The sequence below is a fragment of the Lepidochelys kempii genome, chromosome 18 (assembly GCF_965140265.1).
Source record: "Lepidochelys kempii isolate rLepKem1 chromosome 18, rLepKem1.hap2, whole genome shotgun sequence".
In the NCBI taxonomy this organism is placed as follows: Eukaryota; Metazoa; Chordata; order Testudines; family Cheloniidae; genus Lepidochelys; species Lepidochelys kempii.
The window spans coordinates 23,706,645-23,731,888 of NC_133273.1; the positions used below are offsets into that span (position 1 = coordinate 23,706,645).

General features: G+C 45.4%; 2 protein-coding genes across 10 annotated transcripts in view; one reads left to right on the forward strand and one right to left on the reverse strand.

Moving 5' to 3' along the window:
• THAP3 (THAP domain containing 3) overlaps nt 1–25,244 on the forward strand; it is a 50,822-nt gene that overhangs the window by 4,345 nt on the left and 21,233 nt on the right. For 2 of the 7 annotated variants that reach the window (XM_073316962.1, XM_073316963.1), the window contains one exon: nt 355–930. In XM_073316962.1, the coding sequence (XP_073173063.1) occupies nt 355–648 (294 nt within the window). In that variant the 3' untranslated portion in view covers nt 649–930. Of the gene's footprint in view, nt 1–354; nt 931–1,441; nt 3,380–4,147; nt 4,230–20,445; nt 22,489–25,244 lie in introns of those variants that run through there. The other 5 variants (XR_012155573.1, XR_012155572.1, XR_012155571.1 and 2 more) reach the window with 5 other exon arrangements.
• DNAJC11 (DnaJ heat shock protein family (Hsp40) member C11) overlaps nt 1,390–25,244 on the reverse strand; it is a 78,070-nt gene continuing 54,215 nt past the window's right edge. For all 3 annotated transcript variants that reach the window (XM_073316958.1, XM_073316960.1, XM_073316959.1), the window contains 11 exons: nt 24,855–24,977; nt 19,497–19,570; nt 17,115–17,304; nt 15,686–15,771; nt 9,371–9,487; nt 7,856–8,011; nt 7,496–7,565; nt 6,398–6,455; nt 4,714–4,856; nt 3,781–3,910; nt 1,390–3,083 (listed from right to left, as the gene is read on the reverse strand). In XM_073316958.1, the coding sequence (XP_073173059.1) occupies nt 3,058–3,083; nt 3,781–3,910; nt 4,714–4,856; nt 6,398–6,455; nt 7,496–7,565; nt 7,856–8,011; nt 9,371–9,487; nt 15,686–15,771; nt 17,115–17,304; nt 19,497–19,570; nt 24,855–24,977 (1,173 nt within the window). In that variant the 3' untranslated portion in view covers nt 1,390–3,057. The remainder of the gene's footprint in view (nt 3,084–3,780; nt 3,911–4,713; nt 4,857–6,397; nt 6,456–7,495; nt 7,566–7,855; nt 8,012–9,370; nt 9,488–15,685; nt 15,772–17,114; nt 17,305–19,496; nt 19,571–24,854; nt 24,978–25,244) is intronic.

The following is a 25,244-nucleotide window of genomic DNA, read 5'->3' on the forward strand; positions in this document are numbered from 1 at the left end:
GAAAAAAAATTCTCTAGGGGTCACAGCAGGAACTGGGGAGTCAGGAGACCTGGATTATATTGTTGGGTCTGCGACTGACTAGCTGTGTGTTGAGCAAATTGCTTCCTCTTACTGTACATTGGGGAGAATGCAAACCTAACCTGGGAAATATGGAGACACTTCAGTCTCAGAGAGACAGGCAAAGTAGCGTGACTAGTAGGAAAGCTTCTGCTTGACTCCCTGGATTGGAATCGGGTTGCTCAGGATGTGGTACATTAGTCATGTTGTGGAAGAAGCTTGCATAGTGTCTCCCTGTATAATACCCATCTAGCCAATCTCTGCATCCCTCACTTTCACTCCCTGTATTCTTTTCAGGTTAGTACAACTAAGGCAACAGAAGTGGAGGGCTGGCTGCTGCAATCCAGGCCCCCAGTGCAGAGACAGCACCCAGTTCAGACCTCAGATCACAGCTATGCTGTCAGTGACCGTGCTTCCTTAAAACAAAAACTCTTCCAGGCACTAGAGGAAAATGAAAAACTGCGAAAACGCCTGAAGGTTAAGAGCATGGCACTGAGGAGGATGTTTGTGCGGCTCCAGGCCTGCAAAAAGGAGCAGCAAAAACACCAGGCCAGACAGCCTCCTGGGAGGGAACAGGGCCTGACTTTCTGAACACTTGTCTACCAGCAAGAATTGTGGTTCGACAGGCTGCTGACTAGAGTATTTTAATAGTGAGTAACCTACTCACTACTGTTTCTAATGAGCATAGCTTAAAGTTCACATACATCATAACTACCCAGCATGCACATGGTCAAATGAGAACTAGGGAAGGAAGCTTGGCTGAGAAATAGCATGTAAAAAATTCCCCAAACCCGCACTTCTTGCCTCAGCATTTGTAATCTAAATACCTTTATAATAAAGAAAGAATGCCAGGTGCATATGGGTGTATGAGAAGAGACTCTGGAAACTTTTCTGGCAATTACATTTAGTTAAGCTAATGTTAATTATAAGAAAAAATGACTATGACTTAACAGCAAATGTTTTACTGCTATTTTATACGTACCACTACTTCGCACCTCAGCCTTCACTCAATTCCCACACAATCCTGTTACGAGAAATTCTGTTACAGTAGCCACAGCAACATCGTTTTAAGCACCCTACAAACAGAGATGAGACAGTTCCTTCCTAAGACGAGCTTACATCTGAGACTAAGATACAATATTAAAATAAAAAGCTGGTGAGAGGTGGAAGAGTTGATGCACATTTGAGTATTTTATTGAAGATGCTGGCATCCTGCCCAGCCATCATCACTTAGCAACTTACTGTAAAAACCACCATTCACAGTGGGTCTTGAGGAAGGATTTGCAAGAGGCCAAGCTTATATTTATAAAAATATAACTAACTCACCACCCACAGCTTTCAAAGAGGATTTATTATGACAATACAGTGTTTTCTCTTCCACCAGCTTTAAACAAGGTGACGTAATCAAAGTGTGGAAGATCCATCTGCAGCAAAGGAAACACCGGGCAGTTTTCAACTGAAAATTGATTGAACACAAAATTTATTGCACAGCTGACACTTAGCTTCAGATCAAAGAACACTGTGAGATGGTAGTGAATGAAATGCATTCCTAGAACAGGCGCTGTTCACGCATAAAAAGGTGAGATTTTTCTGATAAAAAACCTGGCAAGCAGCACTTGATTGTAGGAGCAAGGAGGGGAGAGATAATCATCAGCTTTCCTGGAATAGCTGTGATAAACCTGCTCTTGGACAAGGACTATTGCAAATGAAATTCCCTGATGTGATTTCACGCTTGTGAGGGGGAGACAGGACTGACATAAGTAAACAGAACAGCAGTTACACTACAGAAATAAGGGGCCAAGATGCATGTCAGGAAGTTATTTACTCCAGTAATTAGCAGTAGCAACAATGCCTCTGTCAATACATGCTTCTTTCTAAATCTCTTGCATATAAGTGATGAAGGCCCACCCAGGACTGGCCAAGAGTAGAACTACGTTTCAGTGCCTGTGTAATAGCCACCACTCTCCCTTTTATATAAATATCTAAAAGTACTAAGATGCCAGATACGTAATAGAGCTATTTCCAGCAGCCCTGCTGCTTTCAGCTAGGTTGGCAGAGCAAGAGTGCACCTCGCTGGAGGTCAGGTAAATCACAGGCAGGGATTGTATCCTAAGGCTATTCGAGGGAATCTAGCCACTCAGACAGGTGGCAGTCTCTGTTTCAAAGTTTTCAGTTCCTCCTCCTATTTGGCACATCTCTACGCTTAAAACAACATGCAGTCCTTGGGTGAGGAATTAATTAAAATTAATTTGACATGGACAGTGGTTATAATCTATAATTAATCTGGAGTAGTACTAGTGCTTGGAACAAATGCTACTAGCAGCTGGATCGAAGCATGCTGAAAAAGGTTCACGTGATTAGGAAAAGCAGAGAACTTCATTCCAAACATACTTGTCCTTAAACAAAAAGTACATTTAAATACAGAAGTGGGGTGAACAGCACATCCTCTGTCCAGTAACCAGATTGACAGAGAGGATTCTTAGGAGGTGGCCACAAACTTCACTTTCCCCTTAGGAGCAGAAAGGGTTAAATTAGCTACTTGTTTTCAGTTAACTTAACCCCAACTCTGTAAGCTTGAGGGAAAGTGAGTGCCAAGAGCCTCCTCCACTTCCCATCTTGCTGACAGGGAAAGGAAACAATGAGACTGGACAAATGAGCTGCAGTTAACTCACAGCAAAAAGGGCTTGGACACATGACAGCTAGGGCTCTCCCTCTCACACCTCCCAGGCAGGGGATGGGCACACAGAGAGCACTGCATGTTCTCAGCCATGTTCCCTATTGGCTGCCAAGCCACAATCCAGGGCAGTATTGCCTTGGAGGTACCTGTAAGAGCAGATTTTCTCGTTACCCCTTAACATAATTGGTATGACACCGCCTTCTATATGGATCATAAAAATAAAAACATCTCCGTTTCTGTTTCAAACTTGTAGAATCCAGGGGAAGGTTTTGCAGCTTCTGTTGATTCAGGTACCATACATGACACCCTGTTTTCTCACCACATTAGCCATCCGCATCAATCCTGTGAGCTGTTAAGAACAAAGGGACTCAGTTCATGTTTGTTAATAGAGATGTCCTAATTCTCAGCAACATTTACCATAGTGTCATTTGCAGAACAGAATTATTAGCAGCAAAGGAAATCACTGAATGCAAGACTCTCACCTACTATCAAAAGAAAGAGATTGATGACTCAGAAACCATAATTTTTCAAAAGGATAGCACACAGTCTGAGGTGCCAAGACTGGTTTAGAAAGGACTTGTACTCTTTAGCCAAATCACAATGCAGCTATTCATTAGAGAGACATCCAGAACAGGCAAAGAGTCCTGTGGCACCTTATAGACTAACAGATGTATTGGAGCATAACCTTTTGTGGGTGAATATCTGACGAAGTGGGTATTCACCTACGAAAGCTTATGCTCTGATACGTCTGTTAGTTCTATACGGTGCCACAGGACTCTTTGCTGCTTTTACAGATCCAGACTAACATGGCTACCCCTCTGATCCAGAACAGGCTAACTCCTCAGAGCTAATGGTACCAGTGTCCCTGGAAGAGCACTTGCACAATTGAGACATCCCTACCAGCAACAGCAAGGCATCACTGATGCCAGATACTGGGGTGGAGTGCACCCCAGTGAATTGTGGGGGGGCCTGAGGAGATCCTGTCCTCTCTGCTGGAATTGGGGCTTGGTGACTGAAAGAAGGAGAAAGCAATCCTTGCTACTTACATTGCTTTGGTATCCTAAGGGCCTCGCTGTCAGCAGACATCACTTGATGTAGAACTCCCCGAAACTGATACAGCACTTTCAAACTCTTCTCTTCGCCCACACAAGGGTCATAGAACCCAGGCAGGCCAGTCTTTAACAACAAAAACAACACACTGAGCACTCTCACAGCTCTTCCACTCGTGCTTTTAGGTTACAATAGAGGGAGTTTTAAAAGGAGTTGAAGCTGGTCTCCTTCACAAGGGACACCATCAACACCAACTAACTAATGTAAAACATAAGTTAAAAGACACTCTCAATTACACCTGCCTAAAGGCTGGTTTTATAATTTAATTTTCCTATTTTATTAAGTATTTTTCTCCCCCTGCAGCTGAGTGAGAGACTCTCACAAACAACAAGGGAAACTGACTGTGTAGGGAAGTCAGCAGAAGTGACTAAGAAGTGCAGCCAAGGTAAAGTAAATTCAAAGTAAATAAAAAAATAATTCCCCCTCTAATTTTTCTGCTAGTGGTTTTAGGCATTATTTATAACAATAGCAGGTAAATAATTTTTCAGACATGTAATTTTCAAGATGACAGTGTCCCTTTAACATCCAACATTAGCTAAATGCATCTGATTCTCCCACTCACCTACAGTAGTTATTATATATCTGATAATATAATTGAGCGAGGCCTTCTGTTCCCTATACAAGCCATGGACATTCAGGAAAAGAGTCAGCTTTGTTAAGAGTTTAAATAACCAACATGAACACCTATCATTTAAGAGTGCTTTAGAGCAGCTCCTTCTGTGGATGCACTTGTTCTGGATTAGAGTTTACTTCTGGTTTGTTTGCCTGCACTCTGCCAGGGGAGGATGCTGTTGTGCAGGACTGAGATATGCAGGGCCAGCAGCAAAGGTGAACACCCACAAGGCAATTAAGCACATGTCATTGCATACCTTGGAGGCCTCTGTGAGGATAAGCTTAGAGTCCTTCACCAAGCACTGCAGGGGCACAGTCACATCTATGACTTTCACCTTCTCGTTCTTCCTGCTATTGTCATTGACAAATTTCCCATACCAGGCGTTCACTACAATCAAACCTGCATTCCACACAAGAACAAAGATATGGCAAAAGGCTCCTCCAGGTACCTGTAGAGAAGCTGATGAAGAGATCAGCCCACCCCTTTTCCTAGCATTCTTCTCATACTGCCTGAGGGAACCTTTTCAAGAAACAGTGTTGGAAGGGCAAATACAGAGCTTGCCTCAAAAAATTTCAAAATCATGCACAATGCTAGGCCAAGTCCAACCTGGGAACGAAAGGAGTGTTTCAACTAGGACGTAAGGAAAATTCCTACACTGACCCGATCCCCTATAACACCAAATCAAATGAGTGGTGAACCTCCCCCAGGGACTGAGGCACAAACAACAGCCCCCGAACCACACTTCCCCACCCAGGGCCATCCCAAGGTAGAGCCACAGTGCCACTTTAACAGTTGTCATTAAGATCTGGCGTTAACCTAGAATGGTCATAAAAGTGGCAACTCCCACTTCTCAGAGATCATTTCAGGCTATCTGCAGACTCAGGAAGATGTCACTACATCAATTATCCTCACTTCACTTTTGGAACATTATCTTTGCAAGTGTAAACCCTAGGACATTAAAGAATTAAGATTCTAGATCACGGGTGAGCAAACTAGGCCTGCGGGCCACATCTGGCCCGCCAGTCGATTTGATTTGGCCCTTGAACTCCTGCTGGGAAGCAGGGTCAGGGGCTGCTCCACGCACGCGTGCCATGCCTCCATGCAGCTCCCAGAAGCAGTGGCATGTCCCCCCTCCAGCTCCTAGGTTTAGGGGCAGCCAGGGGACTCCACACACTGCTCCCGCCCCAACTGCCACCTCCACAGCTCCCATTGGCCAGGAAATGTGGCCAATGGGAGCTGCAGGGGCAGCGCCTGCAGACAGGGCAGCACACAGAGCCGCCTGGCCACACCTCCGCATAGGAGCCAGAGGCGGGACATGCCGCTGCTTCTGGGAGCTGCTTGAGGTAAATGCCCGGAGCCTGCACCCCTGAGGCCCTCCCGCGCCCCAACCTCCTTCCCTAGCCCTGATCTGAACCCCTCGATCCCAGCCCGGAGCACCCTCCTGCATCCCAAACCCCTCATCCCTAGCCCCACCCCAGGGCCTGCACCCCCAGCCAGAGCCCGCATCTCCCCACCCCGTGCCCAAACCCTCTGCCCTAGCCTTGAGCCCCCTCCTGCCCTCTGAACCGCTTGGGCCCAGCCTGGAGCACTTTTCTACATCCCAAATCCCTCATCCCAGCCCCATAGCCCACATCTCCAGCTGGATCCTGCACCCCAACCCCCTCCTGCACCCTGAACACCTCATTTATGGCCCCACCCCTGAGCCCGCACCCCCAGCCAGAGTCCTCACCCCCTCCTGCACCCCAACCTCAATTTCATGAGCATTCATGGCCCACCATACAATTTCCATACCCAGATGATGTCCTCGGGCTAAAAAGTTTGCCCACCTTTAATACCTACCTTCCACTTCTCTCCCCAGCCCTTCAATCTCTATAGGGATCCCACTCCCCATTCCTCTCCTCAAACCCTTCAAAACAAGTAAGTTATGCTGCACTTTTTACCCATCCTGGCTTCCTCTGCCTCAATTATCCTCCGGACGGACTCTTGCATTAACCGAACCTGCCACAACACAAAGGACAAAATAAAATTCAGCAGTCAGATTCCATTTAAAAAGAGATATGAACTCCAAGTGGGAACAGTTTCCTTTAGCTCAGAAGGCTCACAAGGGACAAGTGAATTAGGAAGACACCTGCAGACCAGGGCCTGGGCATGGTCTCAGAGCTCACCTGAGCATAAATATGAAAATTAAGATGAGAACAAAAACACAGGAAAGGGGGAAATGCCTCAAACTGCCCTGGGATTGCGGCCACAGGGCATGGGAATGTTAGGGACGACAGGAAGGCTCCAAGTCCATGTCTGGAGATCACCCAATCCATGGGTAGAGTGTCCCACAGAAATGAAAGATTGCCAACAATTGTGGCTTGTGGGAGGCTCTGTATTCTGTTGCCCTCACCAATGACAGCAGCACACTCAGCCACTGGGGTGAAGGGCAAGACTCAGTCTTACTTCCTGGGCTGGGGGGCGGTGAGAGGTTCTTCCTCCTGTGCTGCTGCCGCCGCCCCCCCACCCCTCTGACTGGGTACTGCCTGGCAAGAGATGGGAACAGGGAGGAGCAAAAATAACATCCTGTGGCTCACCAAGGGGGAGGGGCGGGGGGACGGGAGGGCAGGCACACAGAGCTGCCATAAGACTCTTGACTCTTTCTGCCCCCCTTCTCTACTGTGAGAATGGCATTGGGTCCTGAGGGGAGGTGGAAAAGCTCTGCCTGCTGCTGCAGCGGTCATGATTGGCTATTCTTCCCCAAGAGGCAGACAAATGTGGAATGCAGCCAATCAGGGAGGGGATTTTTCCCCCAGGCAGGGCTAAAATTTCCAAGAGGGCTGGAGCTCCTCACATCATCAGTAGACTGGCTCCAGCCCTGGCAAAAATCACACCACTCAAAATCTCAAGAATTGACAACACTGTAGGCGGTATGCGTTCTGCAAATGAAAATGGGGACACAGCTGGAGAACAAAATGTGTGGCATATGCTGTATGGAACAATATAACCAAGGATGAAACTAACAGGCAAGACTGGGGACAGAGGAATGGACGACTTACTGCAGCTTCCGCCTCCTGCTTCTTCTGTTGGACATCACTGGCGGTACTTTCCCTTTGTTTCTCCAACTCTCTGACATGAGGAAGTTGAACACCACATTAGTTATAGGCATTAAATACGATTCAGTGCAAGGATGCACTTCCCATGTCAGTGCCTTAATGCTCCTACTGACCTCAATCAGGCTGGTTTCAAGGCCTGCGTTGGAGATTCTTTACAGCGATCATCCTTCAGGCTCCCCATTTTAACTCCCAATATAGCAATTGTACTGCAGAGAAATGCCCCTAAACCTGCCACCCCGCTTCCAAAAGCACCTGAGTAGGAGAGCCCAGCTCCGTATTTAGAACACATGACCTCAGACTCACTTCTCCTTTTGTGCCCTGAGGTAGGGTTTGATGATTAGCCTATGCATGGCAAAGTAGATAACTAGGGGTCCCACGGTGGCATAGAAAACAGCACTGGGTAGCAGCTGATCTGTCAGGTGGACAGGAAAGAAGTAGGTCTGGCTCGCCCTGTTCAACCTAAAACAAAGAAGAACAAAGCAGCTTATCAAAGCAAGTCTGGAGTTCTAAAGCACACAACAAAATATGTTTAATGGCGGCCAACAGTGTAGGCTCCAACTCAGCAGCAGCAACCACCAGAGGCAGTGGGATAGTCTGAACTCTGAACCCAAAGGTGAAGAGCTCATGGACTCAGTCAGAACAGCAGCAATGGAGAAATCTGAAGCCTGGCAGAGCCCTTACTTTTAAGGAGCAGGTGTCTCCTCTGGAGATACTTGGTTGGAGCTGCAATGATGTTCTGGGGTCTATTTAAAAAAATCTTGAGAGAATCTCTTGTGGTCCCAAGACTCATTGGGGAAAGACACAATCACCCCTTCCAGAGGGAAATCAGGAGCAGTTGCTTACTGTGAAAGAATCTACTGCTGCACTGTTCCCCACCATCGCTTCCTGGATTCCTATCCAATAAGGCCAGGAACGTTACTGGTCCCTGTACACATCATGAGATAACCAACGTTCAAGGTTACATAGGAACAGAGGAATGCTCTCAAAAGAAGGATCATATTCATGCACATGCCTTGCAGGAAGGAGAATATTAATGTTCATCAGATGCTTATGGTCAAATTTATTTGAGCAAGTTTGTCATGATCTGAAGTTTTATCACCAGGGGAATCTCCTTCCTTTAAGGTTTTTAAGGTCAGGCTTGACAAAGCTCTGGCTGGGATGATTTAGTTGGGGATTGGTCCTGCTTTGAGCAGGGAGTGGGGCTAGATGACCTCCTGAGGTCCCTTCCAACCCTGATATTCTATGATTGTGATCTTAAGTGTTTTTGGATAGGTTCTGCAGTGTTGTCACGCCCTCTGCTGGCAAAATCAAAATTTGCATGAGAGTCTATCAACACAGTGTTCTGTTAGTACCTCTTTGAAAGCTGCAACATGTTAACTCCTAGGGAAAACTGATATATTCTTAACTCTAACAATCTAGGTTGGTCTGAATTTTTGCCTGTGTGTAAAGTTGTGGTAACTGGAATGCAATTGAAGATATTTTAAAAAACACCTCAGTATCTATCCACTTACAGTAATTTGCTAAGCTTGATTTTTAGAATGCACCCTCAGATATTTTTAACATACTTACACACTAATGCCAGATGAAATGCTCAGCCTCCAACAGAAGTAGGCTTAGAGGGCCACATCCCTCTATTAAAAGTGAGAGCAGCTGCAACCTGCTCCATATTATGGCATGTACATGCATCACAGTCTTTGGGTTCCTGTTGCCAGTATGCCTAAAATACCTTAGCTTGGGTGCCCCAATTGAATGCATCAGACACATGAATGTGTGTTACAGTCATAGCCACCAACATCACAGTTATAATCTTGAACTGACTTGATTTTCAGAGACACTCCCTGTGGAACACCAACACTGACAGTGGCTCCCAAAATACTGTGTCTGGAAATCTTCCTCTCTGCTCCATATTCCACTATGGTCCCAAAGAAACCTGCCCTAGAATGACAAAACCAGAAAACAATAAGACAAGAGCAGTGTCTCCAGTTTCACTTTTAATATCCAATTCTGTTTATTGTAGTTCACCATGTATCACAAAGGAGAGGTTACCAACCTTGTGCAGTAACTAGAGTTCTTCAAGATGTGCGTGATCAGAGATTTTCGTCAGCAGAGTACACGGGTCCATGTCTGCGCCCTAGATATCCTTGTGCTCCGGTGCAAGGGTGTATGGGTGGACAGAGGGGATGGAAGAACTGCCTCCACTCCAATTCCTTCTCAACCACGGAAGTCTAGCAAGATTGCAAGGCAGATGGGAAGGGGCAGGGGTAGTGGAGCACCCAGAGGGACACATCTTGAGGAACTCCAGTTACCATACCAAGTCAGTCACCTCCCACTCTTCTTTGAGTAGTGTCCCTAAGGGGTCTCACTTCAGGAGATCCTGAGTGTGGGAGGAGCGTGCTGAGGAGGCTGATTTAGTATGGATCATAGAACAGGGTCACCAAAAGCCACATCAGCTCTTTAAGCAAGCACAGGAGCATAGTGCTGGAAAAACATGTACCAAAGATCAGGTGGCTGCCCTGCAGATATCTGAGTCAGGATGTTTTTCTGTAGGGCCACTCTGAGATTGAGCCCTAGTGGAATAAACTATCCTTTTAAGAGGGGGACAAACCACCGAGGCTTCGTAACAGCTTAAGAAGCATCCTACAACAGTCTTTGGGTGGAGAATGGATGTCCTTTTATTCATTCCACGACAGAGCTGAAAAGCCTTGGGGAAGCCCTAAGGGGGTCAGTTCTGTCGCGGTAAAAGGTGAGCTCTTCTAACATTCAATGTATGGTGGCTCATTTCTTCTCTTGAAGAGTGAGGCTTGGGGTGAAACACCAGTGGGGGAAGAAACTTTAGATAGAAAGCGAGGGTGTGGATGTAGTGTCACCTTGTTACGACAGAACACCGTATACAGTGGGTCAACCATCAGAGCTCCTATCTCCCCAACACCCTTCCTGGCTGAGGGACAAAGGAAGGAGGGATCAGCTCCCCATAGGTTCAAACTGAGATTTCTTCTGCACATTGAAGACTAAACTGAGATCCCATGGTGGAGTGGGTTTTTTGACAGGAGGAAAAATGTTGAACAGGCACTTAATAAACATCATCACAATCAGGTGTCTGAAGAACTGAAAACTCAATAGGGGGGTGAAAAGCTGTGATGGCAGCAAGGTGAACCTTAACCGAGCTCAGCAATAATTCCATGATTTTTAAATTTGGCAGATAATTGAGAATGTGCATCACATGAGACTCAAGAGGAGGTATAGATCAGTGGAAACATTTCCACTTCTGTAGGTAGGTTTTCCTTATAGTAAGTTTTCCACTGAGATCTTTATGTGGTGTGATATGCACCAGTTGCACAGTTTTTCTGACTCCGAACAAAAGGATCTTTCTCCTCCTTACCAAATGATAGAATGCATAGCTGCTCTGTTGGCCAGCATTATTATGACTGGGTTCCCCCAGATGTGGGTAAGGAAGGGCTGGCAAGTGTAACAAGGATTTCCTCAGCTGGTCCATTTGTCCTGAGCTGTGAAGTCCTGGAAGTGTGCACCCCAGCCCAACAGGGAAGCACTGTGGTGATGATCCTTGTGGGAGAAGGCTGTGACAATGGAACTCCCACACATACCTCTTTTGGATCTTTCCACCAAACTGCCACCCTCACCACTACAGGCCGCCAGTCCTGGAGCTCCCAGGTGCCATGGGAGCTGGACCCCTCCTCTCCCCTCCCGCAGCAGGACTCCGACTCTCATTCCCTATCAGCCCCATTTTGTCACAGTTATTTTTAGTAAAAGTCAGGGTCAGAGGTCACAGGCTTCTGTGAATTTTTATCTATTGCCCGTGACCTATCCCTGACTTTTACTAAAAATAACTGTGACAAAATCTTAACTTTAGTAATTAGTAAAGGGACGCAGCACAAGGCTGCTATACTTAAAGGGTCCTTGGGTCGGGACAAGGAGCAGTAGGTGGGACTGCACCCCCCCAGCCACTGGAGGAAGTGGCTATGCCCTAAGGAAAGGAATTAGAACTCTGGCACCCCAGGGAAGGGGGCCACACTGGGACTGACTCAGCGGGGAGCTGTGGTCAGAGAACTGAGTCCAAGAGGGGTGGCTTAGCAGGAAGGCTGGGGGTCACTGAGGACTCAAATAGAGGCAAAGATTCCCCAGGGAAGAAGCCCTTGGGGTGCTGCTCAATTCCAGATAAGGAATTTTGCAACCTAGCCAGACCACGCAAGGGTACTGTGATGGGCCCTCTTGGGCTGGTTAAAGACTGAGTCCAGGAGGGCTACAGGAAGATGCACCAACAGAGGGGGTACTGCGATAGGCTGCAGTTGGACTAATTAGGGGCCTAAGACTTGGGAGGGCTGCAGGTTGACGCCAACGGAGAGGGTACGACGATGGGCCCTGTTGGACTATTAAAGGCTGAGCCCAGGGAGGGCTGCAGGAAATTGAGGCCATTTTTGGACTGTGTACCCCAGAAGGGATTTGTTGGTTTCACACACAGACTGTGTGTGACTTAGCTGGGGAGTCACTGAATACCCACCTGACAAATGCATTCATTAACAGCCTTGACAACAAGGGAGCTGGGTGTAGGGTGGAAGAAAAAAAATATACTCCAAGCCTCTGGGTGGTATATAATATTTTTGTCAGTCTGTTTACACTTAGGTAGCATGGTAGCTGGAATTTGCTGAGCCATAAAGGCTGCGGCCAGCAAACAGACATTGATTTGGTATCTCACATGTTGATCAAAAAGCTAGTATAATATAAAATTAACATGGCACACATTAAATGGATTAAAAACTGGCTAACTTATAGGTCTCAAAATATAACTGTAAATGGGGAATCATCATCAAGTTAGTGTGTTTCCAGTGGGATCCCGCAGGGATTGGTTCTTGTCCTGTGCTATTTAACATTTTTATCAATGACCTGAAAGAAAATATAAAACCATCACTGATAAAGTTTGCAGATGGCACAAAAATTGGGGGAGTGGTAAATAGTGAAGAGGACAGGTCACTGACTCAGAGCAATCTGGATCGCTTGGTAAACTAGGTGCAAGCAAACAATGTGTTTTAATACATCTAAATATAAATATGTACATTTAGGAACAAAGAATGTAGGCCCTATTTACAGACTGAAGGAGTCGTGGTGGACAATTAGCTGGACATGAGGTCCCAATGTGTTGCAGTGGCCAAAAGAGCTAATTTGATCCTGGGATATAGAAACAGGAATCTTGTGTAGGAAGAGAGAGATTATTTTACTCTGCTTTTGGCACTGATGCAACTACTGGAAAACTGTGTCCAGTTCTGGGGCCCACAATTCCATGTGTTAAATTGGATGTTAAATTGGAGCAGGTTCAGAGAAGAGCCACAAGAGTGATTAAGGATAAGAAACATGCAGTGTAGCGATAAACTATCTAGACTGAGTTCTTTGAGTCCAACAAAGAAAAAGTTAAATGGTGACTTAATTACAGTCTATAAGCATCTACATAGGGAACAAATATTTAATAATGGACTCTTCAGTCTAACAGAGAAATGTCTAACACAATCCAATGGCTGGAAGCTGAAGCTAGGCAAATTCAGACTTAAATAAGGTGTACATTTTTGACAGCGAAAGCAATTTAACCATTGGAACAATTTACCAAGGGTCGTGGTGGATTCTCCATCACTGACCATTTTAAAATCAAAATTGGATGTTTTTCTAAAAAATCTGCTTTACAAATAATTTGGGGGAAGTTCTATGGTCTGCATTATACAGGTCAGACTAAATGATCACAGTGGTCCCTCCCTTCTGGCCTTTGAATCTATGCATCAATTAAATGGATGGGCAAGGTGATTTTGCCCTAAGCAGACAAATGGAGGATGTCCAACAGGGAATTCTGGGGATCCTTCATCTCCTCCAGTGGAATTTGTAAAGTCTCTTGGAAGGTATCCATTTCAGAAGATCTTGAAAGGCCTTGAAATCATAAATATTCAGCATAAAATGGCAAGGAGGCACAGTAGTGTCATCTGGTGAGAAGGAAAATTTGTGGGAAGGTAATCTCTCTTCTTTCTCTTCTGGCTCTTGGTCCTCTGAGAGATCCTCCTGTGGAGCAAGAACCAGGGTGGCGGTTGTTGATCCTCACATGCCCTCTTACAATATGGGACCCAGTATACCTGGTCACCATCAGGGGCCCACAGATTCCAATAACCCCACTGTGGTGCAGTGTAAGGGAGGGGGCAGAATCCCAGGGTTGCCAGGTATCTCTCCGGTTGGAACTTATTCCTCGGGGTGCACCTCAAGGGAGGGAGTCTGGAACAGGAAAGTAGAGGAGCCTTGTATGGACACCTTGGAATCAGATGAGGTGTCATCGCCGTATCCACCGGTGCCAGTGCTGGAGGCCAGAGAGGCCCAATAATGGCATCAGTACTGGAGACCAAGACTTGTTTGGCTGGTTAGATGATACCAGAGGATGTCTCAGTACTGGCTGGAAATCCTTCTCAGTAGCCTCAGAGTTTGTGTGTGGCTGGTGACCATGATGGTACTGGAGGACGAGTCACCAATGTCAATGGCAGGACCAGAGGTTAAGTAGATTCCGGGAGGTAAGTCAGCACTGGCAGAGCGTCTCTCTGGGGACCCCTCAGCAATGGTGACTCAGATGCCTCCCAGTCCTCATGGAACAGAAGCCAGTATGGTACCAGGGACTCTGGACAGGGGCCCCCACAAGTCAGGTGGTAAGAGCAATCCATGCACCCTTCTTGGCTGGCTGGCTGGCAGGTACCAACCATGATTTCAGCTTGTCCTTAGAGTCCTTGTGTTTCAAAGGCACCGAGTCCAGTGCCAATGCCGATGCCACTTGAGGTTGTTTACCTCACAGTTTCTCAGTACGCAGTGTTGTCTTTTTAGCCAGTGCCAGGATCTTGGTTGGGGGCGGGGAGAAGGGGTTTGAGTGTCGAGAAAGAGCCTCGGCAGTACCTGTGTTGGGATGTGAGGTCTCCTGAGGCCTGGACCCAGAGGTGACTTTTCTCTTCTCTTAAACCATTCTCCAGAATGGGATATCTCCTTTTTTAGGGTCAGAATGGTTCTAAAGGGGCCCCAGAGTCTTTGCTTCCTGCCACAGCAGTGATGGTGGCCAGAGCTCTCTGCGCAACCAAATCTGACGTATTGGGCGTGACTCAGACCTTCCAGGTCTCGGAAAACACTCCATCAACACGAGTTTTAGTCTGTTCTCCTTCAGTATTTTAGACTTGCTTTTAAATCCTGAGTAGATCTTACATTTCGATGGGATGTGAGTTTTTCCCAGGCAGTTGACGCACCTGAATGTCTGTCACTGCAGGGAAGAGACCTATGGCAGGTCTGGCAGGGTTTGAAGCCAGGGGTCTTGAACATAACCCATTACTCGAGGCCATGGATTGTGGCCCAAGAAGAAAAAAAATACGCAGATCGGGCAAATGAAACAGGGGGATGCTAAAGTGTGCTAAACAACGGGAAAATATATAAAGAAAATCACTAAGAAGAAAAAGTAAAAGACATGCAGCATGCCATGTTGCCAACTATAGCCAACACAGCAATGCTCTGTCTCAAGCTGCAGGTAGTTGAGAGAGAACTGAAGTGCCAGCAGGGCCATACCCCCACACTATGCCCTTACATTGGAGCACCAGGATACCTAGGGTGCAGGCGCAAACTCTGCTGGTGACAGTCTTCCACGAGGAGCACACAGGAGCATGCCCATCCTGAAGTGGAGCTGCCACAGGCAGACTCGTTGAAGAAATAGCAGCAAATTAAAACAGGAAACAATATGGAACAAGAAAAAGACGTGTTTAGGGGCTGTTCGTTAGTGAGTGATTAACTATGTAAATACAGGACCTAAATGGAGGAGGCCCTTTTCAGTTAGTACAGTAACAAACTGGCAAGGCTTTGTTGGTGATGATACACAGATATCAAAATAATACAGGTACAATCTCCCCAGCTGAAGAGGACAAAGACTCATCTTAGCCCCAAGACTGTGACCCTTCATTTAGTCACATTAACAGAGAGAATTAAAAATCAAGGGAAGCAGCTCTTCCACCAAGAAATACACAGGCATCAGAGCACAAACTACACAGAGGTACAGCAGCAGTAACTGGGTTTCCTTGCCAGATGCTCTGATGCAAGCCCCACAGGAACATTCCCACTTATACTCACTTGAGGGAACCTTTAACTCGGGTTTGATCCTCATCCTGAAACTTATGCTGGTAACTGATCATCATGAAGGAGTGGGGGATTCCGAGCTGAAACACCAGAGAGGCATAAGTTCATGGACAAGCTGTATCAGCCACAGCTGAGTACTCCACTGATGTCCTTTCCAGTCCCTTCTGCAGGGTAGACATCACCCCAATAGCTACCACCTGCATGTCACAACCCTCCACCTGTGCTCACAGTGTCACTCACTGAATTTTAGACTGTGCCCTGTGAAGCCTTTACTTGGGACTGAGAACGAAGCTGAGCGGGGCTTTGGAACAAGAGAGGGACTCTTACAAAGTGATCTGCAGAACAACAGTTGGAGAAGTGCTGCCTTGAAGGGACACTGTCAGCTGGTTTAAGATCTCATTTCATTGCTGTTCCTGGGAAATTTCCAGGCACCACTAGTTAGCAAAACTGATACCTGCCATATGATCCCAGACAAATGGGGCCATTATGAAACACCCTGCTCCCCACCCAGACCCGTAAGTCTTTATATTAGTGTGATCACATCAGAGCAGCAGGTTGAGTGTTCATGCCAAGACTCTGGGAAAGCGCACGCATGCAGACAGGGTGGGTGGATGCACTCATTGCAGTGCTCAGAGCACTTTGCGGGTACATTCAGGAATGGCAAGTATCTCCATATGGCAGGAAGATTAGTGTCGCTTTCCACAGAAGAGGCAGAATCAAGGCTGTTCTCAAGTGTCTCCTGGAAACATTGGAATGCTGAGGGGAAGGTTACGTGTTCTGCTGAGCAGAAATCACATAGACTGTCAACGTGTCATTCAGGAGTAAGAGTGCAGCGGCAGAATCTGCTGCTGGAATTCAGAGCAAACAGCTGCTTTTCAATGCATTCTGCAAAAAGGGAGTTGGAAAAATTGTTTTGAGCAGAGACACAAATTTTAGGGTGCACCAACCTGAGAACTTCCCTTTAAGCTCTTTTGCTCCTGCTTCTCTCTCGCCCCCCCAGGAGGAGGAAGGAACACTAACTTCATGGAAATCAGTGGCAACACTGCTATGTCCATAAGCCAGCTGAAGGGACTGAGTAAAGTAGCACAAACTATGCTCCAAGAAATGAAACAGTCTCCCAGCCCAAGGAACTGAAGCCTGACACATTGCTCTCCATATCTCCAGCACATGAACATTATGAGCTGTGTCCTCCAGCTCACTACCACAATACTAGCCATCTGTTCTGGGCAGGGGGCTGCAAAGTGAAGGGCTAATCCACAAACCCATCACACTAACTAAATTCAGACAGGTGCTAATTACATAAATTACTGACAGAGGTTATAATGGAAAAGGGGCAAGCTACCTTCCAATGGGCACTATAAGAGGCAGCTCAAATATCAAGAAGGAGCTTGCTCTCCATTACGAACAACCCTCCAAGTCTTACCTGCAAGGCCACTGTGAAATGACTGGTTTTGGTATCCCGGACAATACTCGTATTCATGGCTGACTGGATGCCCCATCGCCACTGTAAATAGCCCATTGTGTTCTTATCTAGGTTCCGTGCCAGGACAGTCGTGAGGCCTGGTCGGATTCCACGGGACGAAAACTGAAGAGCACAGTTTGTGGTGATGAAGCTGCAAGAAATAAGGAGAGCATCAGCAGCAGTAAGAACAGACTCTCTAAAAAGAACAGAGACTCTCCTGTCACCCAGGAGCTTTGGCATGCAGGACTCTCAAGAGACACTCGCTATCCTTCAGCTCCAATATCAGCTGCAATCAGTTCATACATTAGACACTGGCAGCACTGTAAGCCCCCAATTCAGTCAATCATGTGATAACATTAGGGCCAGCCCAACAGGAGTGCAAACACTGGCAAGGAGGCTTGCCTCATGCTTACTGCGCAACAAGTATGGACTCAGTTCTGTGGAAACAGCACCACCACCTGCTATGGAGGCCTCCTATTGCTGCCCAGCAGCTCCCCACCACCAGGGTGAGAGGCAGCAGCAGTACGCTCTCGAGGGGCCCACGTCACAATCTGGGCTCTGAGAATGGGATGTCTGAAAACCAGAAGGGCTCAAAGGGAAGGAGACAGCACTGTCACCAATGAGAAAGAGGCTCTAATGCAAAAATGCAGTCAGCATCTAGCTTGTACTTTTCTGCACAAAAGGATGGTTCTGGTCATTTGCAAATCACCACCTGGCAAAGGGCAAACCGTGCATTACTTCTCTAATCTCCTTTCTTAATGTCAGAACCTCTCCTGCACATGTGAGTCCCAGAAGAGCCCTGGATGCAGAGGCCAGGAGTCTGGAGAATGTCACTGAGCATTATTTCTGCACAGCATCATAAGGCTTGTGACAAAGAGATCTCCTGAGCTTTGCTCCCTCTTCTCCCCACTTCATAGAAAGCCATTCCTGTAATTTACAGCTTAATGATATCCCACAAAGCAGCCTCTATTTCCTAACCTATCTGACCTTCAAGTTCATCCTCTGAAAAACCAAGGTGTCTAGCAGTTCTACTTTCCCCCTTCCTCCCCTTTCAGATAATTAAGAGGAGGCTTAGTTACACTAGCCTTGTTCCCTTCTTGGGAGCCTGTGTCACTTGTACATGCCAATACCAGCCTGCTTCCTTTACCCTCCAAACGGAAAAAAAACAAACCACCCTTCCCTAGTTCTCTCAAGTATCCCAAATTGAGCTACTACCCCTTCTCCCAGGTGGAAAAGGGGAACTGAGTCACAGGCTTTGGGTTCACTTTGAAAATAAGCAAACTGCTGCCTCCAAACACTCCTACTGGTGACAACACTGAACACAGTGGATCAGATGTGAGACAGTCACAGACACATGCTTTGTCATGCTCTCATTTATTTCTGGGTTGTTCTCTTTAAACAAAAGGAAATGAGGAATTTAATTCAAACTTTTAAAATTATGCTCTCAGAACTGACTGCTCCCTTACAAATCCTGCCTGAGAAGTGGCTGTTTTCTACTGAGCTACACAATCCTGCTGATCACTCAAAAGAAGAAATGAAGAAGTTGCCTTTGAAAGTTGTTTCAAAAAGTGAAAAATGTGCCTCCTTCTGGTTACAACATCTCAATAAAGCTGAAGCTGGGTACGCAAAGCTTCACACGCCGGATGAAATAGAAGAACTGAACAGCAACCATCTCCACAGTACTCAATCCCTAAAGCAATAACCACTGTCATAAAAGAATAATAAAAGTTGTGAAAAAGCATCCGTTCGCTCCCTCCATTAAAACCGGGATCAACTCCTGTTTTTTGCCATGAAATTAACTGTAACAGAAATACTGCACTCAAGGAAATTAAGAGCTTGGATGGTGAAGTGGAGAAAAAGAAGTTTTGACATAGAGCAACCAGCTGCTCCCTCTGGTTCGTGTGTGTGTGTGTGGGTTTTTTTTCCCCCGCTATGACTAAAGATAACACTGTCTAGGAGTTTCCTCCCAGTCTGGTTTCTTCAAACACTTGACTCTGGACCAAAGTCAGACTCTTGTGTTTAGGAGATCACAAACTGTCATAGAATTGACTGTGAGGACATAAAACCGGCAGTGTGACCTCCTTACAAGAGCAAATATAGACCAAAGATGGGAAAGGACGCAATCCTTGCTAAAACCTGCAGAGTACAGTTAAAATGCATGGTACCAACAACAAAATAAAATAAAATCTAAGCATTTTCTCTCATATGAAAGTCCTCTGTAAGGTTTAAATTGGACTGCCATGTTCTATGTAATAAACAAATCCAAAGTGAATATGAAAGGGCATTTCAGTCTGGAACATTCATGAACAGGGCTATAGAGTAGTAGCTGTTTCTTATATTTACCATCTTGGTGTAAGATTACGAAATATCTTCAGACCAAACAGAGGTCCCTGAAGGTCTCCAGCTCCAAACTCTAACTGTTTAAATATAAGAGACAAAACAGTTAGAAGGGAACATCTTTCCCAGTAGTTGCACAGTACTGTCTATTCTATTTAACATTGCCTTACGCTATAGGCACATTAAATACCTCAACATAGCACAAATCATTCATGTCTGTTCACTTTAGCAATCTGTCTTTTCTATTAGTGTTATGCTCAGGAACACAAAAGGTCTCAATTTGTATACTCTCAATGACGATAGCAAAAAAACCCTGCCAATTATACAGTCAGAGTATTATAATCAGAACACTGCCTGCTCCAATCACTACAGAAACAACACGAGAACAAGCAATCGTTTGGCCTTGAGAGGCCTCCTTCCGTTTTTAAATTTTGATGTTTACAGGTTCAAGATATTTTCATATCTTGAAAATATGCAAGGAAGGAATTTTCATATTCCTGTAACTGAGACCTCCAACTCATTGAGTCCACTGAACAGCAGGTAGATGGTGATCACTACAACCCAGGTCAGATTGGAATGGGTGATAGAGAGCTGGAAGACTCCACATCCTATTCCTACCCCCATGCCACTGTCTGATCTGGAGGTTCTCAGAGAGACACCTCCTTACAGTTCTTAGCACCTGTGACGCATGACCAGAAGGGTTAAACATCCTGCAAAATAAATAACCCTCAAAAGACACGTGGAGGGATAATGTTTGTGTATTTACATATGTGTGAATAGGGTCGACAATGTAATCAACAGTCCCTGTCTATGCTGTATGTATAGTTCAGAGATCAAAAGAACATCCTAGCATTTAAATTAATTGTAAACTTGGGATATCTCAGTATTCATCTTTCTTTGAAATGTACTGTGAATGGTGGAAGAACAAGCAAATTGCCTTATGTTAATTCTTTAGCTAAGTACCAGCGATGGACCTCCTTCAAAAGTCATCCTAATTACCTTTTGTTCCCGGAGGAACTCCCAACTTGTCAAAGAGGACATGAAATTGTATAAAAGATCATTGGATCCTGATTCTGTTGTCTCAGAACTGCTTAAGCTTCATCAGGGGAAGTTTGAGTCGCAAGATTGAGGTCCCAGTTATGCTGGTACACCCTGAATATGATATTTGAACACTGGAGTATAACCTCTGAACTGAATTCTAAAGGAACTCTTAGCAACAACAAAGCTCACCATCTCTGCTATGAATCTAAACCTCAATGAACTGAACTCACGTCTGTACGTATTGATCTTTTAACCATACTCTCTGTCTTGTTTGAACCTTTTCTTTTATATGATGAAATAAGATATTCAGGAATATTTGATTTAGGTATCTGGATGGAAACTTGAGGCTGGATCACTTTAAGGGAACTAACAAATTTATTTGAGCATAAGCTTTTGTGAGCTACAGCTCACTTCATCGGATGCATTCAGGAGCTTATGCTCAAATAAATTTGTTAGTCTCTAAGGTGCCACAAGTACTCCTTTTCTTTTTGTGAATACAGACTAACACGGCTGCTACTCTGAAACCTGTCTTTAAGGGAACTGTGTTGTTTAGACTTCTGAGTAACCAGTAAGGTAATAAAGAAGCTGTTTTATGCTAGCTTGGTAAATCTAAGTATTGGAATATCCACCAGCTTTATGGGGATTGTCTGCCCCGTTCTTTGCAGTTCACCCTAATTGAGGAATCATAGCTGGTCCCCATTGGGACCCCAGTCACAACACCATTGTCTCTAATGCTGCATTATAGGATTAGTATATGACAAAATGCTGAAAAACAACATATGGATCCTTGGATTCTAGAGGAAGCTGGTATTTCAGAGACAGGACAGTGATCTTGTAGCCTGGATTAAATATTTCTTAGGTCTTTCCTTTTGAACCACTTTGGGTCATTAAATGTTATTGCTACAAGCTAGATCACATGGGCACAATTTGCACTGAAAGGTACTAAGAAACTGGGAACTTTTTGTGTCATTAAAGGTAATGGTCCAGTGTCCTGATGTACACTTCATCTTAAATAAACAAACGTAGACTTTAAGCCATCTGAAGCCAGCCAACCCAATCCTAGGGTTTGTGACTTCGAATGTACACTGCGCATCTTCCAGAGGCCATGGGTGGCATTCCAAATTAATGGCCATTGAAACTCACAACAATATATATGCACGGATTCACCCAAACTGGTCAAGCCAGCGTTACATTGAGCTTGGTATAGCTTTGCCCCTCCAGCTTTCCTTCTCCCTGCGCCCAAATGGAGGAGAAGTAAGTGTACATTATTATTCATAGCTAGTGCTTCACAATCTGAGAGCTGTACAAACTAAATCAATCCTGACACACACCAGGAGGTAGCTAGGCAGGCATTGTTCCAGTAGTGCAAGCAGGGACTCATACACCAAGGGGGGAAAGTGAATTGCCCGTGGCTGCACAGCAAGTAAGTCGCAGAGCCATGATAGCAGCTCAGAAGTCCTGTCTCCCAGTTCCATGCTTAATACATTACTCCATACTGTGAACACAGTAGAGCTTGCATTTGGGCACATACATGCAGTGCCTTGTGTTACAGAAATCCTCACAGACTCCCAACCTGCCAGTCCATTAACTTCCACCACACAAACCTGCATTTGGAATTAGCATTTTAGTTTTGAGGAACTCCAATTCCAGGACACATTTGCTTTTGTTCCTAAGAGAGTCTTTAGCAAACTCCATGACACTGCTTATGAATCTAGGTCTCACTTTGCAGTTCAACATCCTGAGAACACAGTGCTTCCTATAGCGACTCGTGAAGGCTGGCTGGGCACTCAAGAGAAGAAGCTGGCTGCATCTCTAAACGAATGGTGTTCTGCTGGTGACAGTTTAGAAACAGCTATTCACTCCCCCAGCTTACTTGAATCTAGGTTTTCTGCCAGGTGGCACTCCCTGGATAAGAATGACAGGCCTCCCAGCCTGGGGTGACAGGCTTGGGTTTGCACTAGGGCTCAAAAAATAGTTGTGTAGACAGTGCTTTGAAGCCCACCCTCTCAGAGCCTAAGCCACAGCTTCAAAGCACTCTCTACATAGCTATTTTTTGAACCCTAGTGCAAGCCCTGCAAGCCAAGCCAATCACCCCAGGCTGGGAGACTTGCTGCCAGGAGCTATGTAGACATCGCCTAAGCGAGTGGAACTAAGAACCAGTGCCAACATTGCCACCACCAGCTAGAAGAGGAGCTGCAGGGACAAGAAAAAGGGAGGAAAACAAACGGTGTTAAAAACCATCAAACCATACTTTCCAAGCCAGATCTCAAAGCAGGAACACAGGCCCTGCAATGTACACAGAAGCGGCTCAAGAGCCTCTTTGAAAGCGAAGATGGTTTGGGAGCAACCTGATGGAGGCACCATCTCAGAGAAGGGAGACCTACCGCTGAGTTCCACTCACACACCAACATCCTCAGTGCTAGTACAGGGAAGAGTTCACTACAAGAGGTTACACTCCATTGCAGAACCCCCAGCTACTAGCTCCTTCTTTAAAGGGGTTATCTATTGTCACTAGCTTTCATTCCAACTTTGTTTTTACCTCTGTGGTCAGCCAAAGGACCTCATTCCCAAACTTGTGAAGAGGGGCTAGAAGCAGGAGGATTCCCTGAAATAGGTGATGCCATCCAAGAACCGGCTGCTGCCCTCTGAAGATGCAAGTCCTTGGCTTCAATGCTTATTTCTTTGTATTTGCATTTTGTTCCACTGCATTGTTTATAGATCTCACATGTGACTGGAGGGAGTCCTCAGGAGTCTCACGTTAAACCCTGTCAGCACATCTGTTACAGCACAGTATTGCAGTCTGTAGAATGCTCTCGCTGTTTCATTTACTAGTCTGGGTGACTTTCAAGGCTGCAATTCAATGTTAATTTGGCACTGTTCAGTCTCATCAGCAGAAACAGTTGTTAAACTGGCTACCTTTCAATAGGAAGAAATTCCAGAATCAGTTCTTGTTCCTTGAGTCCTTGTTCTCTTAAGTAGGTTTATTATATGTTTATTTACAGGTCATTTGTTTTCCATCAGATTCAGAGTTCAGTGACCAGAGACAAACTCTGTCAAGTACAAACTCACTTTCCAAATAAATCCCAAGGGAAATGGAGATAGATGGGAGGAGGAACTGCATGTGACTGAAAAGATGCCATCTATACAACTGGACCCTTATGTCATACTGAGCACTATAGCTATTGCTTTTGGATTCCTATGTGTACTGCTTATCACAGATTTTCTAGGACTGTGAAGTATCACAAGCTGGAGTCTGTTACCCTAATTTTAAACACATTTAAGGTACTGGATTTGTCTCAGTTTGTCTTCCTCACCTTCTGAAAAGGAAAGAGGAGTAAGGTCACTGAGTATTGGATCTTGATGTCTCATAGCTCTTGGAACATGCAACAGGAAGGAGTCTTGGATTTTGTACAAGGTGGGAATTTGTAAAGCTGGAAGATGAAATAAACTAAAATCCCTCAACCTTTCTGTGACAGATTGTTTAGCGTAAGTAATAAAGACATATTCTAAAGGACCATTTAAGGTGAAGTGGCCAATACCCCCACAGTCATAGGACAAAAAAAGGGGACTAGTGGGTTACAGATTGTTGTAAGAATCCATAAATCCAGTGTCTTTTTATTAAGACCATGATTTTTAGTATCCAACAAAATATGAATTTAAGCTACCAGACTCCTCTTTTGAAGGTATCATACAGGTTTCCATTGAGGATGAAGACTGAAAGGACAGATATGGAGTGATCATTTTGCGAAAAGTGTTCACCCCAGAGTGATATAGTGGTTTGGTCTTTTATCATTTTTCTGTGAGAGTGCATTCACCTTTGATAAGCAGGTTTAAACAATTTTCTTGACTAAACAAATCAGACCCTGCTAATCAAACTGACCTAGTGGATGTAACCAAGCCACGTAGATGCCCTGAAAGATCAGAAAGGAATGCAGCCATCTTCAGCTGAACCTGCTGCCACCACACCCTCTGCTGAGAGATGCCTCATATCAAAGCCACTTTCTTCAGTAATACTTAACTTCTGTTCTCATAGAGAGAGAGCCGGTAACTGACAACATGGGGCTTGCAGCTATTTATATCACACTTGACTGGAGTCAAGTTGGTTTTCCCTATAGCTTTATGTGAGCAACAAAAACCCGGTCTGTGGTCTCAGGCAAGTAGCATCCAGTGCTCTGAATAACTAGTCAACCAAGATTTCTCAAACTCCAGCACAGTTTCTTCATTTTGGTTTACAACTTACTGCATAAATGGGGATAAAGAACTCATACAACTGGCTAGAAATAGGCTGGTGGGAAGAAAAAACAACACAGTTAATGCTCCTACCTCTCCCCATCCCTTGGGGGATGTGACCCGTCTAAGAGCAAGGTTAATTGATCCACCTCCATTCCCATTCTGGGTGGAGAGGCTACCGGAGAGTATCGCTGTGTCTGTGGCAGTCAGTGGAGCCTGGAAAATAAATTTATTGTGAGTGGATTAATCTGAGTTATTAGCAACCTCAATTACAAAAACCTAATGAACGCATTGCAAGGACATAGCCAAAACTGCACATGATTGGAGATTGGAGAGTTTGTAAGCATACAGGGACATGTAATTATTGAAACAGTGTTACCTTTCTCTCAATTCCTGTTCCTGGGTATTTGAACTGTGTGTAGCCACCAGACTAAGTTCTATAGTCAAACTTTACAAAACAAGAGTGCAGCATACAGATAAGTG